Below are 18,425 nucleotides of genomic sequence, written 5' to 3' on the forward strand. Positions count from 1 at the left end.
TTCACTGCTCACTCTTATTTATGGTTCAACTCTCACATCCATACATGACTACTGGAAAAACCATAGCTTTGACTAGATGGTCCTTTGTCGGCAAAGTAATGTCTCTGCTTTTTAATATGCTGTTCAGGTTGCTCATAACTTTTCTTCCAAGGAGCAAGTGTCTTTTGATTTCATAGCTTCAGTCACCATTTGCAGTGATTTTGGAGCCCCAAAATATAAAGTCTCTCACTATTGCCATTGTTTCCCCATCTATTTGCCATGAAGTGATGAGACCAGATGCCATGATCTTCATTTTTTGAATGTTGAGCTTTAAGCTAACTTTTTCACTCTCCTCTTTCATTTTCATCAAGAGGCTCTTTAGTTACTCTTTACTTTCTGCCATAAGGGTGGTGTCATCTGTGTATCTGAGGTTATTGATATTTCTCCTGGCAATCTTGATTCCAGCTTGTACTTCATCCAGCCAGGCATTTCACATGATGTACTCTGCATATAAGTTAAATAAGCAGGGTGACAATATATAGTCTTGACATACACCTTGCCCAATTTGGAACCAGTCTGTTGTTCCATGTCTGGTTCTAACCGTTGCTTCTTGACTTGCATACAGGTTTCTTAGGAGGCAGGTAATGTGGTCTGGTATTCCCATCTTAGGATTTTTCCATAGTTTGTTGTGATCCACACAGTCAATGGCTTTGGCGCAGTCAATGAAGCAGAAGTTTTTCTAGAATTATCATGTTTTTTTCTACGATCCAACAGATGTTGGCAATTTGACCTCTTGTTCCTCTGCCTTTTCTTTTCTAAATCCAGCTTGAACATCTGGAAGTTCTCAGTTCATGTACTGTTGAAGGCTGATTTGGAGAATTTTGAACATTACTTTGCTAGTTTGTGAGATGAGTGCAATTGTGCAGTAGTTTGAACATTCTTTGGCATCGTGTTTCTTTGGGATTGGAATGAAAACTGACCTTTTCCAGTCCTGTGGCCACTGCTGAGTTTTCCAACTTTGCTAACATATTGAGTGAAGCACTTTCACAGCATCATCTTTTAGGATTTGAAATAGCTCAGCTGGAATTCCATCATCTCCACTAGCTTTGTTCGTAGTTTGTTCCTAAGGCCCACTTGACTTCGCATTCCAGGATGTCTGGCTCTAGGTGAGTGATTACACCCACTATCGTGGTGATCTGGGTCATTAACACCTGTTTGTACAGTTCTTCTGTGTATTCTTGCCACCGTTTCTTAATCTCTTCTGCTTCTGTTAGGTCCATACTGTTTCTGTCCTTTATTGTGCCCATCTTTGCATGAAATATTCCCTTGGTATCTCTGATTTTCTTGAAGAGATCTCTAATTTTCCCATTCTATTGTTTTCCTCTATTTCTTTGCATTGATCACTTAGGAAGGCTTTCTTATCTCTCCTTGCTGTTCTTTGGAACTATGCATTCAGATGGGTATATCTTTCCTTTTCTCTTTTGCCTCTCACTTCTCTTCTTTTCTCAGCTATTTGCAAGGCTTCCTCAGACAACCATTTTGCCTTTTTGCATTTCTTTTTATTGGGGTTAGTTTTGATCACTGCCTCCTGTACAATGCTACAAACCTCCTTCCATGTTTTTCAGGCACTCTATCTATCAGATCTAATCCCTTGAATCTATTTCTCACTTCCACTGTATAATCATAAGGGGTTTGATTTAGGTCGTACCTGAATGGCCTAGTGCTTTTCCCTACTTTCTTCTATTTAAGTCTGACATTTGACAACAAGGAGCTCATGATCTGAGCAACAGTCAGCTCCAGGTCTTGTTTTTGCTGACTGTATAGAGTTTCTCCATCTTCAGCTGCAAAAAATATAATCAGTCTGACTTCAGTATTGACCATTCAGTGATGTCCATGTATAGTCATCTCTTGTGTTGTTGGAAGAGGGTGTTTACTATGACCAGTGTGTTCTGTTAACAAAACTCTGTTAGCCTTTGCCCTGCTTCTACTCAGTAATAAAGAAAAACAATTTATTAATACACAAAACAATCTAGATAGATTATAAGGAAATTTTGATGAGTGGAAAAAAACCCTAAATCCCAAAAGGATACATACTGTAGGATTTCATCTCTATAACATTCTTGAAATGATAGAGCTATTCAACTATGGTCTGTGATTCAACTATGGTCTATGACTGAGTCAAAGATAGGGGATAGAATCGATTTATGTAAGTTAGCTACAAAATATTAAATATTCATTGAACTGTAGTATAGCACAGGTGGTTAAAAACAAGGACTATGAGGCCACACTGCCTGTGTTTGAATCCTAATTCTATCAATTACTAGCTATGTGTCTTTGGGCAAGTTATTTAACTTCCAGGTACCTCAGTTTCATCGTCTCTAAAGTGAAGATAATAATAATTTCTAGCTGGTAGCATTGTTGTAAGGACTCAATGAGCTGATCAAAGTAAAATGCTTAAAACAGTGCCTGGTGTATGGTACATATCCTTCCTTCACCGTCATGAATCCATTGTGTGGACTGTGTGCATTGCGTGCAATGGCTTTCTGAGTGAAAAGCCAGGACTTACTCTCCAGAGTGGTGGGTGCGATTTTTGCTTGTTGGTTCTGGGGCAGCTGGCAAGAACAGCTGAGCAATTGCTGAATGATTCCTGGACTCATTTGCTTAAAGTCCTCCTTAGAAATGGGTGAAAGCTTGTTCTGTAGAAATATGTTCACCAACTGCCCGGCAGAGAAGCAAGTCTGTAGGAGGCAGAACATACATTGTTACCAACCTCAGCACTGGACCAAATTCACCATCAACTACCATCCTGGAGGGATCAGGACTAAACTGGAAGGGTTCAAGTCAACACATGAAACCATTACTACATGTGCTTCCCTGCAATCTTCTGTCCATACATAATTCTTGAGGATTGCTTTTCAGCTCTGATTAAAGCTGCTGTATCTCACTTTCATTCTGAGTATTGTGTAGTAGGAGTTTTGCACACATTTTTCTTTCCTGAAAAGAGATGTACAGTGTTTTACAATGTGCTGGATGGTGTACTAACCAGCAGCCTAAGCAAGCCTTAAGACTCTTGTTGGGGGCATAGCTTTGTATTATTAATGAAGTTAAAACTTTATAGGATAAAAAGGAGCTCTGGAGGAATAAGAGCATTGTCTTTAATATTATCTGATTTAATAAGTCTGTGTCGGCAACATGATTTTCAAAAGCAATAAAAGTAAAGGTAATATTTTAAAAAGTGAATGCTGTGTCAACTTGCTGGTGTGTGAGCACTAAACGATATGGTGACCCATGTTCTTTGACAGTCCTTCACCACAAAAACAACTAAAATCATTGTTATTGCCTACAGGTTTCACTAATTTTTATCTATTTTTTCATATTGTATAGGGATATTTACGAAAGAAGTAGCTATACAATAAATGAAACAGATCTCTAACAACTGCCTGAAAACATTTGTCCACTTCAGAAGTGTTAAGGGCTGACATTTTATGCATCAAAAATTACATTGAAAAGTTTTCATATGTGGATGAGAAGGGTGTGTAGTTTCACTACCACAAACGGATGTCTTCTAATGAAATAAGACCCCAATGCAAGAGCAGTGTGATCTGAGGTCACAGTAAGGTATCTTTAAAAAAATCAGTGATGTCCAAGGATAGATGTGCCATGCTATAGAAAGTAGGGATTTTAAACAAAGACACATGGCTAATCAGAAAATGATGATGTTTGCTGGTTTTTCCCACATACAAATCCTCTGGGATGACCCCAAAGGTTAAAAAGCTTTATCTTGATTGGGAGATGTTTTGTTGCATGGAACAGAGCCACTTAAACCACCAAACACCCAGAGGAGGATGTATTAAGGTTACAGAGGATGTCTGACAGGGCAAGGACAGCCACATTTTATGAGGAATTCAACTGGAAGCTGGAAAATGAAAACCAAAGATTTTTCTCTATTTCTTCAGGGCTCTGTATTTTCTCCTTTCTGTTTCCCCCTGCAAACATCTATTTCCCTTCATAGTCTGGCCTCTCTCTTTAATAAACACATGGCCAGTTACTTCCCTGGCAGTCCAGTGGTTAAGATTTCACCTCCCAATGCAAGGGGTATAGGTTCGATCCCTGCTTGGGGAGATAAGATCCTGTATGCCCCACAGGCAAAAAAAAACAAAACAAAAACCAGAAGCAATATTATAACAAATTCAATAAAGACTTTAAAAGAGATCCACATCTAAAAAATCTTTAAAAAAAAAAACAGGCCGTATAAGCCCCAACCCATTCCATCTAACTGATGCGAAGAGCTGATTCACTAGAAAAGATCCTGATGCTGGGAAAGAGTGAAAGCAAAAGGAGAAGAGGGCAGCAGAGGATGAAATGGCTGAATAGCACCACTGATTCAATGGACATGAACTTGGGTAAACTCTGGGAGATAGTGAGGGACAGGGAGGCCTAGCGTGCTGCAGTCCATGAGGTCGCAAAGAGTCAGACATGACTTAGTGACTGAACAGCAACATTATTCATTGTAATAGTATGCTTGTAACTACGAAATACTGTAAATAACTCATATGTTCATAAATAGAAGAAAGAATGAATAAAGTATGCACACATGATGTACTAATAACACACACACACATACACACACAGAAGTCGCTCAGTCCTGTCCGACTCTTTGCAACCCCATGGATTGTAGCCCACCAGGCTCCTCGGTCCATGGGATTTTCCAGGCATGAATACTGGAGTGGGTTGCCATTTCCTTCTCCAGGTGATCTTCCTGACCCAGGGATCGAACCCAGGTCTCCCGCATTGTAGGCAGACACTTTACCATCTGAGCTACCAGGGAAGTCCATCAAAAACACAGAAGAGTAGTAGTAAGTTTCAAAAGGATGTCAATTGAGATCTTTTATAGATGAAATCTCTAATATGGAGTTATAAATAATAAAGATCGCTGTGAACTGAAATTAAAAAAAAAAAAAAGATTGGATTGAGTCAGATCTGATTGTCTCAGCAAGGCCACGGATAGGTTTTCTTGTTACAGTGTTATTTGATTCCATCAGTTTTGCCCCCAAGACAGGAAATGACATCATACTGTTCAAATATGGCTGCTGGACTCAGCCCTGTGGGTGGGGAAGGCATTTCTCAAAAAGACTGGGCAAGAACTCCAAAATGTTTCTACTACAAGAAGCAACAACAGAAAGCTTAATTTGTAAATTTTTCCCCCTTTATCAAAATAATTTACACAAAAGGCAATAGTCTCTTTTGCACTATTTATTAATCACGGAATAGAATCAATCATCATTAAAAATACTGGCAACAATAAAGGGAAACTAACCATAAATATGATGAATCTTTCATAATAAATATTCTTAATGAAAAATGCCTGACTGGGAAATAAAAGAGTGGAGACATAGACATGAAGAGAATGCCATGCATCTCTCCCCAGTTCATTGTCAAGGAATTGAACAGTTTCCAGAACACCTTCTTGTAGAGTAAGGTTATTCTATTATAAGCTTCTATGCCCTTGATATTTACTTGCTATTCCTATACTATTTAGGTTACTGTTGCATTACATTTCTTCTGAAATCACTAATACAAATGTCCTTAAAGGTGATTCATCATTTCCTTTAAATTTTGGCAAACTATTTTTAATAAAGAAGAAAATAGAATGAAAATTAGATGATTCAGTCAATAATCTTTAAATAGCTTTATTCCTTTACCTAAAACTTCAATATACTTGTACACTTGTGTTGATGTCATAAGACCTTTGTGGAAACTTTACAAACATGTTCTAAAGTGTCATTTCCTGCATTTTAGTTTTGAGAATCACTTGGAGGGCTAGTTAAAAGACAGAATGCTGGGCTCCACAATCAGAGTGTATAATTCAGTAGATTCTGGGCTGGGACCTGAGAATCCAACCAACAAGGCCCCAGGTGCTGCTGATACTGCTGGCCCAAGGACAACACTTTGAGACTCACTGGTCCAAATAATACAAGCAGGATCTTCAGATCTAGTCTCTTACTTTAGGGTCCCCTCAAGAGTCACAAAGAAAGTGAATGTTGAAACAAGAAAGAAGCGGTTTTGTTTATCTTGCATAGTCATCACAGAAGATGACAGTTACTGTTCTTAGAAAATGCATGTCTTAAGTAAGTAATCCCTAAATTTTAAGAAATAACCTTCATTATTTATGCAAATAGGGTCTCCATCAGACAAATGAGTTCCCTTCCTAAGAAGAGCTGGCCCTGAAGGAATATTTAAGGAGACCTCACAAAGATTAATACAGGCATCAACTTGTTACCTTTAGTGAATATACTGTGAGTTTAAAATAACTTTAATTGATGCCTTTACTATGTGGCCTAATTACTAGAAATTGGCTTTTTAAAATATATCATAGCAAAAATATGCAATACTGCTCAATCATGTATTAATAACTTACAGGAACAATAGTCACTATTGTTAGAAATGTTTACAGAACTTTGCTCTTTCAATATACAGATTTGTGCTTAACAGGAATAATAACTCATCCAAGATACAAATAAAAAGTAGTCTTATTTTCCTTAAATCAACATTTATTAAACAATAGCATAGTTGTTAAGAACACAGAATATGCTATGGGACAACTTATGTATATATCCTCAGTTTCTGTCAACTTAATCAACTACTTATTAGTTCCATGACTCAATTTCCTCATCGGTAGGATGGACTCATTTAACCTAACCTCATACAGCTGTTGTAATAACTAAATGAAGAAATGCAGGGGAAACTGCAGTGTCTAATACATAGTATTCATTTACTCATTAAATATAAGCCATTATCATGGAATATCAATTTTCCAAGATGTTAAATGATAAGGGCAGAGAAGGTTTCTATGTGTAACAGAGTCTGAAAAATGCTGAATTCAATAAGACTAAAGAATTTTATTTACTGCAGGACCTCCCCAGGCATGTTAATATGCTACAGTGCAATAGATATCTCTATTTCCCAAACAGATTTGACAATAACACCCTTTTTAAAGAAGTATCACAGGACTTCCCTGGCAGTCTAGTAGTTAAGGCTCTGCCCTTCCAATGGAGAGGGTGTGAGTTCAATTCCTGATTCGGGAACTAAGATCCCACATGCCATGAGGCAAGGCCAAAAAGAAAAAAGTATTATCCAGATTTCCCTGGTTGCCTAGTGATTAAGAATCTGTCTGCAGATGCATGGGACACAGGTTTGATACTTGGTCTGGGAACTTAGATCCCACATGCCACAGTGCAACTAAGCCTGTGTGCCACAACCACTGAATCTGCAGGCCCTAGAGCCCGTGCTCCACAAGAGAAGCCACTGCAATAAGAAGGCCTTGCACCACAGCTACAGAGCAGCCCCTTCTCACTGCAACTAGAGAAAGCCCTAGTGCAGCAAAAAGACCTAGCACAGCCAAATAACAAACAAACAAGACAAACAAAAGCAAGTATTATCTAGTAGACTAATGAATGTACTTTGGAACACAACTTCAGGAAGAATAAGAATATATTTATAGGTCCATATATCGCCTTTTCTCAAAAACCTTCTTAGTGCCACCTACTATACAAACATTTCTCTGTTGCTCACAATCCAAAGTAATCTCATCATAATCCAATCTAAATTTGAAGCATTCATTCATGATTATTTTTATATGTCTATATTCACCCAGTATCCTGGTAGCTCCATAGGAGCTGTGCCTGTTTTTGTTCAATTCTTTACCCTTAGTGCACACAATGGTGAATGATAAATGGTCGCATGTTTACTGAATTATTCATGAATTCAGTATGGAGGAAAGAGTAATATATACTATTCTCCTAAATATTTTGGCTTCAAGTTTTAAATCTGCAGAGATCTACTTGTAAAAGGAAAAAACCCTGACTACACTGAGGAAATAGAATATTTTACATTTAAGGAAATCTACATAACCCTTGAAGTTTTCTACAAGTCTTAGAGAATGTTCACAGTTGCTTCCTTTGACAGTACAACAGTACAAGAGGAATAATGACAATACCTGATCCCAGGAAATTGGACCATCTTCTGATTCTGGGTCCATGGATACAGATAGATTAGAGTAGTCTCCATCATGAAGTGTTAGGCTGTTTTGTTTCCTTCTAAGCTGATGGATTTTATCCTTTCTGATACAGGTACTTTTAGTCCAGAGAGTGTTGAGGAGCTTGTCTAGTTCTAGAAATTTCATACAAAATTTAGTGTCAGAATAAAGACAAGCCAGTTTCAGAATAATCACAATTTCACATGGCCACAGCATAGATATGTTACTAAGAAAATTTCCAAGTTCTAATGAAAAGCCAAGAAATTATTCTGAATAAGAATGAAGAACATTTATACTTCACGTGGATATTGATTCCCTTACAACATCTTGCCTAAGCTTTAGAGCTGAACCATGATGAAATGGGCAATTCCATCAATGGAGTGCCTTTTGGTAAGTCCACTAATTCTTTTTCTAGGTGTTCCCTATGAAAATGAAAACAAAAGATGAAATTGAATTAATCCTTAGAAACTCTATTCACTTTAAGCACCATACATCCTTAATACATTAACTATGATTTTAAAGTAAAGTCAATCTAATTATATCCTCTTAAATGTTTAATGTGGAAAGAGGAATTGAACAGGAGCTGAGATTGTAGGGGCAAAATAGACCTCGTTTTCTAAGGCAGCTGTGGTATGGTTGTCAGTTTATAGATTGCAGCTTAGTTTCCCTTGCTACAATGTAGGCTTTTAAAAATTGATTGACACAGAATAATTGAATAAATATAATGGTGAATTTCTTCAGATTTATTCATCTTCTTACTTGTAAAAATATATTTCTGGTATTTTCTAAATGTTACCATCAGTATTAGGAAAATGACAAGCTAGAGTTGCTACAATGTTTTATTTTAAATGGCCAGTTTAAAAAAAATTGTTTTGAGACCTGCAAAGTAACCGGGAAAGTGGGACCCAGAGTTAGGCGAAAAAGCAGTCAATAAATATGCCCCTGAGATTTCCCAGATGTTGGATTTAACAGACAAAGACTTCAAAGCAGCGATCATAAGTATGTTCAAGGAACTAAAGAAAATAATATTTGAGAAATTAAAGGAAAGTATAAGAATAATAAGCTAACAAACAGCAACTTTTAATCAGGAGATCAAAATTATATAAAGTCTAAATGGAAATTCTGGACTAAAAGAATCAGTTCAGTTCAGTTCAGTTCAGTCACTCAGTCGTGTCCAACTCTTTGTGACCCCATGAACTGCAGCATGCCAGGCCTCCCTGTCCATCACCAACTCCCGGAGCTCACTCAGACTCACGTCCATTGAGTCAGCGATGCCATCCAGCCATCTCATCCTCTGTCGTCCCCTTCTCCTCCTCCCCCCAATTCCTCCCAGCATCAGAGTCTTTTCTAGAATAAGTGAAATGAAAAATTCACAGCAGCATGTTGGGATGGCAGAAAAAACAATTACTGAATTGAAGATAAATTAATAGAAATAATCTACTCTGAAGAACAGAAAGAGAAAAAAGAACAAGTCTCAGAGACCTATGGGAAACAGCGAGTACACTGACCTATATGCAATGGCAGTCACTTGGAGAGGAGAGAGAGAAAGAATTATAAAAAAATTGAAGAAAATAATGGTTAAAAACATTCTCAATTTGATATAAAACCTTGATATACATTTTCAATAAGTTCATCAGACATCAAATAGGATAAATATAAAAACAAGTCAAATACAAAGCTATATCTTGAAAGTAGTAATGGAAAACTGACTCATCACATACAAAGGAGCATCAGTACAATTAACAGTTAACTTATCATCTTAACAATGGAGGCCAGAAAGTAGTGGAATAAGATATTCAAAATGCTGAGAGAAATAACTGTCAATTAAGAATTTAATACCCAGCATAACAACTCTTCAAAAACAAAAGTGAAATAAAATTATTCCCAGATAAACAATGAATGGTGAATTTTTTGACAGCAGACCTGTCTTACAAGAAAGACTAAGTGAAGTTATTTAGACTAAAAAGAAATGACCAGAATGGTAAATTGAGTCCACAGGAAGAAATAAAGAATACTAGAAATGTAAATATATGGATTAATATAAAAGACTGTAATAAATACTTTTTATCCTATGTTCTCTAAACTCAATGAGGAAACACTAGAAGCTTTTCTTTCAAGGTCAAAAACATGGTAAGGGTTCATTCTCAAAATACCCACCATTATATTGAGGTTATTAACTAATATAATCAGGTAACAAAGAAAATAGAGACACAAGAATTGAAAAACAAGACGCAAATCTATATCTATGATGGTATAATTATATATCTGAAAACTCTAAATAATTAGGGCAAAAATAAAATGAAAGATTTAATCATGGAGTGAGTTACAAAGTTAATCTAAAAAAAAAAATCACTAACCTTCATATGGACAAACAAAAATCCGTTAGAAGCTATAATGAAAGAAAGGACCCCAGTTAAGAGATACAAAAAGAAAGTTAAATGCCTAGGTATAAATGTACCAGGAAATGTCTAAAACCTATGTGAGGGAAACAATAAAAACACTCCACAAAATAGACATGTAAACATGAACAAATAGGAAGACATACTATGGGATTTAAAAATGTAACATCTTGTAAATATCATTTCTAAGTTCTTTTTTTTTTTCACAATTAGAATAATACTATCACAAGGTTTTTATCCCCCAGAATTTAACAATTAGGTGATATTTGTCAGTAAGAATGAACAAGCCAGGAAAACCCTGAAAAGAAGAGCAATGAAGAAGGCTAGATCTACCAGAAATTAAAATATACTATAAAGCTGGTACACATAAAACAGCAGAGTCCTGGCACATTTCTCCAACAAAAAAAAACTGCCACAAAATATAGTGGAGGGGAAGGGCATGACACCTTGAAAAAAACTTCAATGACATATCAATAATTCACATTTTATAGACCTTATTTAGATCCTAGTTCAATAAAAAATGAAAATATTTTTTAAAAGCTGAAAAATATGAACATTATAGAATCATTCACTTTTTAGTTGTGATACTACTAATAGATGCTTTTTAAAAAAAGCCTTCTCTTCTAGAGATTCATACAGAAATACCAACAGGTTGATGATTTGCTTCAAAATAATCAAGTAATGAGCGCTGAAGAATTGATGTTTTGAACTGTGGTGTTGGAGAAGACTCTTGAGAGTCCCTTGGACTACAAGGAGATCAAATCAGTGAATTCTAAAGGAAATCAATCCTGAATATTCATTGGAAGGACTGATGCTGAAGTTGAACCTCCAATACTCTGGCCACCTGATGCAGAGAGCCAACTCATTGGAAAAGACCTGATGCTAAGAAGGATTGAAGGCAGGAGGAGAAGGGGATGACAGAGGACAAGATGGTTGGAGGGCATCACCAACTCAATGGACATGAGTCTGAGCAAGATCCAGGAGATGCTGAAGGACAGGGAAGCCTGGCGTGCTAGAGTCTGTGGGGTCGCAAACAGGCGGACTGAGCAAGTGAGCAACAATAATCAAGTAATGGGAGAGAATGGAGGAACATATAAAATAAGATAATCCAGATTGCTGTTGCTTGTTGAGGCAGGGACTGTGTACATGGGAGTTCATTGTTTTATTGTTTTTACTTTTATTTATATTTGACAATCTCTATAATAAAAACATTAAAAAAAACCCACGTAAAAGTAGCAAACTTTTGCTCCTCCTACTCCAAAATGCAGTCAGTGTCAGTAGGGCCCTAGCTCAGAGGCAGCTGTTAGAAAAAATGCCTCAGGGCCTCTGGAATAAGCATTTAATTGTACTGAGATGGGAGGGAATTCTGAGTTCTCAAATGCAAACGTGGCTGCTTTGTGCCCAAACGAGTGATACTGAACATCTGTCACAAACATTATGTGGGTTTTTTATCCCAGATCCATGATGGCTTCATGTGCAGACAGCTCGCCTTGATCTTACAGTACAGCTTGCCTCCAACCATATTCTGTACTCCAGTGTTGAGCCTTCAAAGTGGCACAAATTTTTATTTGAAAAGTGGAGTAATTGCATTCCTTTGGTTGACATGGAAACTGTCCTGCTAAAACTCAGTCATCCAAAATCTGAATTTCATAATCCCTGTTTCCCATATCAAAATCATTCTCAGCACAGCATGCTTTTCCCTGGTCTCTGTCCTAGTGATGACAGCTAGGAAACACAATTGACTGGTACTTCAGCTTTCATCTTAATGAAGATTTTTTCCTTTTTTTTAAATTAATTTTTAATTGAAGGATACACTGCTTTACAACATTGTATTGATTTCTGCCATACATCATTGTGAATCAACCATAGGAATACATATGTTCCCTCCCTCCAACCTCCCACCCATCCCACCTCTCCAGGTTGTCCTGGAGCACTGGTTTGAGCTCCCTGAGTCATACAGCAAATTCCCACTGGCCACCTATTTTACATATGGTAAAGCATATGTTTCCATGCTACTCTCTCCATTTGTCCCATCCTCTCCATCCCCCTCTGTGTTCACAAGTCAAATCAAGAGTCCTCAACCTTCAGGATCTAATGCCTGAAGTGGAGCTGAGGTTTAATAATAATAGAAATAAAGCGCACAACAGATGTAATGCCCTTGAATTATCCTTACATCATCCCCTTCCCCTGGTCCATGGAAAAACTCTCTTTCACGAAACAGTGCCTGGTGCCAGAAAGGTTGGGGACTGCTGGCTTTAAGCATATAAAATGAATTACAGAAAAACACATCTGTCATTCAATTGGTTACACAAACAAGTCAGGGAAAGTTCTGTGCAGATTTGGATGACTCTTAGCCCTTGATCCCTTTCAGAGTTGGAAGATTTATCTAGATCATGAGTGTGCTGCTGGCGTCTTGGAAAATTTGTATTTCTCTTCTGTGTTGTGACTTCCCAAGAGGAAATATGTTGGCAAAAGCACCAGCTATGAAGTGACACACCAAGTCCCCTTGGTGTGCCCAGAAAGCAGGGCGTTCTAATGCAGATGAAAAAATTAAGTCATTTCACTCTTAATGTCTTGTCGAGTACAAAGAAATGTGTGAAACACACATGCTGATTTCATTCCACGATGTCCTATTTTATTCTCAGATCCCTAAAATGCTGGCAGTCACAAATGTAGCCAGGCCGCATATTTTACAATGCTTTTGTTTAACACGACACGACTTACTTTTATGGTTCCAAGCAAACTGCTACCAAGCCTCTTGCAACATTTGGAATATCCTTTTATCCTTCTACACAAGCAGTCCCCAACCTTTTTGGCACTAAGGAGCAGTTTTGTGGAAGACAATTTTTCCAGGGACCAGGTGGCGGGGAGTTGGGAGGAAGAGAGGTGGGAGAGAGGGGGTGGTTTTGAAATGATTCAAACACATTACATTTATTGTGCATTTTATTTCTATTATTTTATTACATCAGGTCCTGAAATCATCAGGCATTAGATCCTGGAGGCTGGAGACCTTTGTTCTACAAGATACTTTGTCACCTATTGCCCAGCATTTTATACCAAAAGAGACAGTAGTACTAGGGTGCCCTCATTTGCAAAGTCACATCTGACTCTTAGTGACCCCACAGACTGTAGCCCACCAGGCTCCTCTACCCATGGGATTTCCCAGGTAAGAATATTGGAGTGGGTTGCCATTTCCTCCTCCAGGGTGTCTTCCCGACCCAGGAATCAAACTTGCATCTCCTGCATTGGCAGGCGGATTCTTTACCACTGAGCCACCCAGGACATCCCAATTAGTACTGGTAACAGATCATAAAAATCTTTCCTTTCAACTCCCTACCCACAATTTCATCATCCCTGCTCAAGGGTGCTGAGTTTTTGTTTTTGTTTTTTTTTTTGCCTTATCACCCCACAGATGTCATAGCATGCTTGCCCTGACAAGGCCCCCTGGGCTGTCTCACTACAAGCTGAGATAAAAAGGGTGTTTAAAACATACCTGAACAAACTCGGTCACCACAATGCTTCCACCTTTGTTTTTGGCACAGCTTATATTTAGTAGGCGTGACTTGGAAATGAAATTCATGAAAAGCATCTTTACCTGATAGGTGAAGAGTATTCGTACTATTCAAGGCACTGAAAATGTATTCTGTAAAATAGTCTGGGGGAGGCAAGTTTCTTTGTCCCAGACAAACACCTTGGAGGGACAAAGCAATGATTGTCGCTGCCAACTGAGGAAGAGTGTTTTCATCGGCACCATCACTGCTTAGGATTCCAGATTTTTTCTGCAGCACTTTGGTTTCCATACACTGAAATCAGACACAAAGTAAAAAGGAAACGTTAACTTCCGAAGCTATTCTGATTAGAAAATCTCTAGGGACTTCCCTGATGGTTCAGTTGTTGAAAATCTGCCTGCCAATGCAAAAGACACAGGTTCGATCCCTGGTCTGGGAAGATTCTACCTGCCATGGGGCAACTAAACTTGGGCATCACAGCTGCTGAGCCCCCAGGCCCTAAAGTCTGTGCCCCACAACATGATAAGTCACTGCAATGAGAAACCCACACGTGCACTGCAACAAAGACCCAGTACAGCCAAAAATAAATAAAAAAAAAAAAAAGAAAGAAAAGAACATCTGGTGGCTCAGACCGTAAAGAATCCACCTGCAATGTGGGAGACCTGAGTTTGATCCCTGGGTTGGGAAGATCCCCTGGAGGAGGGCATGACAATCCACTCTTGCCTGGAGAATTCTATGGACAGAGAGACGTGATGGGCTACAGTTCATGGGGTTGTGAAGAGTGGAACACAGTTGAGCAACTAAACATAGCACAGTGCAGCCTAGCATCATTTTCTAGTCTCAGATAGAACTCTATCTGGAAAATATTTGTTTCTTTCATCTGCCATGACACTGAATTTTTCAACTCCCATCTCAGTGGTTCTTACCTATCTAATCTTTCTCATTATTCATCTAAAGATGCGTTTTCTCCAATGAGACTCTTGCCCTGACTACTTATGAAACAGGAGGGACATGACATAAACTGATTCGAATCAAATATGTCCAAGATGGTGGATGAGTCAACTTTCTCTAGAACTTGAGCCTCAGTATACACTCACTGTCACACTCAGCAAGTTGAGTGGCACACCCACAGTGGCCATGACAGTTCTAAGGCAGACCATAAAGGTCAAAAAGTGGGCAGTGGACCAATTCCTGGAAATTTCTACCCCTTCCCCAAAATAGCTGGACTACTCCTTCCATTCATTAGTCTATGAAATTACCCAGCCCTCTAAAAACTGACAACCCCACACCCTGGTGCCTACATTCTCAGATGGCCCACACTTTGGCATATGTTTTTCTCTAAATAAATCCACTTCTTAACTATCACTTTGTCTCTCACTGAATTCTTTCTGTGATGAGACCTCAAGAATCTGAGCTTCATTAGTCCTGAGAACAGGTGTGATCTCAATTAAAATACCATAGGTCTAAGTCCCAATCTGAGGTGCACAGTTTAACTTTCATCCTTTCAACTGGTGAACTGTTTTTCTCCAGCTTCAAGTACAGCCTGAAGGCTGGTAACACTCAAATCTATATTCCTGACCTTGACTTCAAGCTGACTCTGCTGTCTTATATGATCACAGAGCATGCTCCCTTTCATATCTGCCTTCAACTACTTGGTTCAGCTTCCTCCTTACCAACCAAAACTTACTCCAGCCATAGGCTAGTGATGACATGGATTCTCTTTTCGTTCCCAAAGAGAGGTTCTTTCCAACGGTAAGATATGAAGGGAAGAAGAAGGATCCAAAACAAAAATCTGGGTCATCAGCCATCTCACAATTTTTATAAATAATAAGTCAATCTACTAGCTGAATCAGTATCAAGTGGATGTGTGTGCATGTGTGTGTGCTCAATCACTCAGTTGTGTCCAACTCTTTGTGACCCCATGGACTGTATCCCACCAGGCTCCTCTATCCATGGAATTTTCCAGGCAAGAATACTGGAGTGGGTTGCCATTTCCCTCTCCAGGGGATCTTCCTGACCCAGCGACTGAACTCCTGTCTCCTGCATCTCCTGCATTCACAAGCAGATACGTTATTGCTGAGTATCCTGGCAAGAGGGGAGCATGGTGAAGGCCAAAAGTTTATTGGCATGTAATGGAGTTTGCCCTATATCCTAAAATCAACTGGAAGCCAAAGGAGAATTTTGAGCAAGGGATTGGCATAGGGCTACAGGTCTAGTGTGTTTTGATGAATTCACTCTGGCTACATGGTGGAGAACAAGTAGACTGGAAAGGGAGTCAGTGATTCCTAGAAGCACAGTTGGAAGACTATTACAGTAGCCCAGGTAAAAAACAGTGATGGTGATAATTGGAGAAAAGTCATCAGGCTATGACTATGCTATTTCAGGAGGAAATAGCAGTAGAACTTGGAGATATATTAGATATAAAGGTGGAAGAAAATTAGAAAATAAAATTTCTAGTTGGGCCTTTATCTGCTGACCTATGAAGTGACACATGAAGACTGGGTCTTGCTGGGTTGACTTATGGGTATTTGAAGTATGAGGTGCCTTTACCATATCCTTAAAGAAAAGATGCTGAATAGCTTATGTGGGTCTGGAGTTCACAGGAGTGTCTGGGATGGAGATACACTCTTGTGAGTCATCTTTAACTATAGATGTGCTACCCCAGAGGAAGCACAGGGAATGACGGGGGCTAAGATCATGCCTGAAAGAGCATTAATGCTTAAAATCTAGACACAGTGAACATAGGGCTGTTTTTGAATTGGCAGGTTTTTTTCCTCAGGTAAATAGTATGAGTGTTGCTAGATCATTTGGCAGTTCTATTTTTAATTTTTTGAGGAAGCTTCATTCTATTTTCCATAGTGGCTGCAGCGCTATAGGCAAGATATGGAAGAAACCTAAACATCCATTGATTGATGAATAGATAAAGAAGATGTGGTATATACATATACACCCGATGGCTCAGCAGGTAAAGAATCTGCCTGCAATGTAGCAGACACATGATATGCAGGTTTAATCCTTGGGTCAGGAAGATCCCCTGGAAGAAGAGATGGCAATCCACTCCAGTATTCTTGTTTGAAAAGTCCCATGGACAGAGGAGCCTAGTGGCCTACAGTCCATGGGGTCACAAAGAGTCAGACAACAACTGAGCATGTATGCATGTATACATATACAAAGGAACATAATGCAGCCAAAAAAAGAATGAAATCTTGCCATTTGCAACAAAATGGCATTATGCTAAGTGAAATAAATTAGGAGGCCAAAGACAAACACTATATAACCTCATTTATATATGGAATCTAAAAAACAAGTGAACCAAACAAAATGGAAACGAACTTATGGAAATAGAGAGCAAACTGATGGCTGTCCTAGGAGATGGAGTGGGAGATTGGGTGAAATAGGTACAGGGAAATAAGAGGTGCAACTTCAAGTTATAAAATAAATTATGGAGATAAAACATATAGCATAGGAATAAAAAAAAAATCTACACAGAGAAAGAGAGATGAGCCTGCATAGGTGAAAATGGGGGTCAGAGAGAAAGAAAAACAGGAATGTGCAGCATTACACAAGCCAAAGTAGAGACTATTTCATGAGCTACATAAGCAACATCAAAGAAAGGACAGGTTCAGGAATAGAAATAATTACTTTCCATTTTAATATTGAATTTCAAGGGCCAAGGAAATAGCCAATGGGGAATTTTGAAAGGCAGGTGTTTATATGAGTTGATGGCTCAAAAGAGAGATATGGACTGGTATGCAGCAGAACTGAAGGTCATCAGTGTTTGGGAGTCCTTGGCATTGTGTGAGTGAAGGGAGTGAAAGTCACTCAGTCGTGTCCAATTCTTTGTGACCCCATGGACTATACAGTCCATGGAATTCTCCAGACCAGAATACTGGAGTGGGTAGCCTTTCCCTTCTTGAGGGGAACTTCCCAACCCAGTTATCGAACCCAGGTCTCCCGCAATGCAGGCAGATTCTTTACCAGCTGAGCTACAAGGGAAGCCCAGCTTAAGGGATGGCAGGCCACATTCATCCTTCAAAGGAATAGCTGGACAAGTGAGAAGAAAACCAAGAGATGGCTGTGATGGAAATGGGAGGAAAAACATGAAATGGGGGATGACAGAAATCAATGAGTGATGGGATTTCCCCAGTGGTCCCGTAGTTAAGACTTCACTTTTGAATGCAGGGGACACAGGTTCAATCTCCAGTCAGGGAACTAAAATCCTACATGCCATATTGTGTTAGTCTCTCAGTCGTGTCCAACTCTTTGCCATGGTGCCCCTCATGGCCCAACTTTGGTTTTCTCTCTCCTCACTATATTCTTGTTACTTGAGATGCACTCACAATGCCAAGCACTCCCAAACACTGATGACCTTCAATTCTGCTGCATATCAGTCCAGATTTTTCTTTTGAGCCATCCACTCATATACAGACAGACCTCATAGACTATAGCGTGCCAGGCTCCTCTGTCCATGGGATTCTCCAGGCAAGAATACTAGAGTGGGTT

The 18,425-nt window shown here is 38.9% G+C and overlaps 1 protein-coding gene across 1 annotated transcript in view; it reads right to left on the reverse strand.

Annotated features, from left to right (window-relative positions):
* SLC39A12 (solute carrier family 39 member 12) overlaps positions 1 to 18,425 on the reverse strand; it is an 82,412-nt gene that overhangs the window by 48,739 nt on the left and 15,248 nt on the right. Inside the window, exons 3-5 of the mRNA XM_005891923.3 lie at positions 14,009 to 14,216; positions 7,976 to 8,148; positions 2,546 to 2,717 (exon numbers count right to left, since the gene is read on the reverse strand). Coding sequence (XP_005891985.1) covers positions 2,546 to 2,717; positions 7,976 to 8,148; positions 14,009 to 14,216 — 553 coding nt within the window. The remainder of the gene's footprint in view (positions 1 to 2,545; positions 2,718 to 7,975; positions 8,149 to 14,008; positions 14,217 to 18,425) is intronic.

The sequence above is a fragment of the Bos mutus genome, chromosome 13, assembly GCF_027580195.1.
Source record: "Bos mutus isolate GX-2022 chromosome 13, NWIPB_WYAK_1.1, whole genome shotgun sequence".
NCBI lineage: Eukaryota > Metazoa > Chordata > Mammalia > Artiodactyla > Bovidae > Bos > Bos mutus.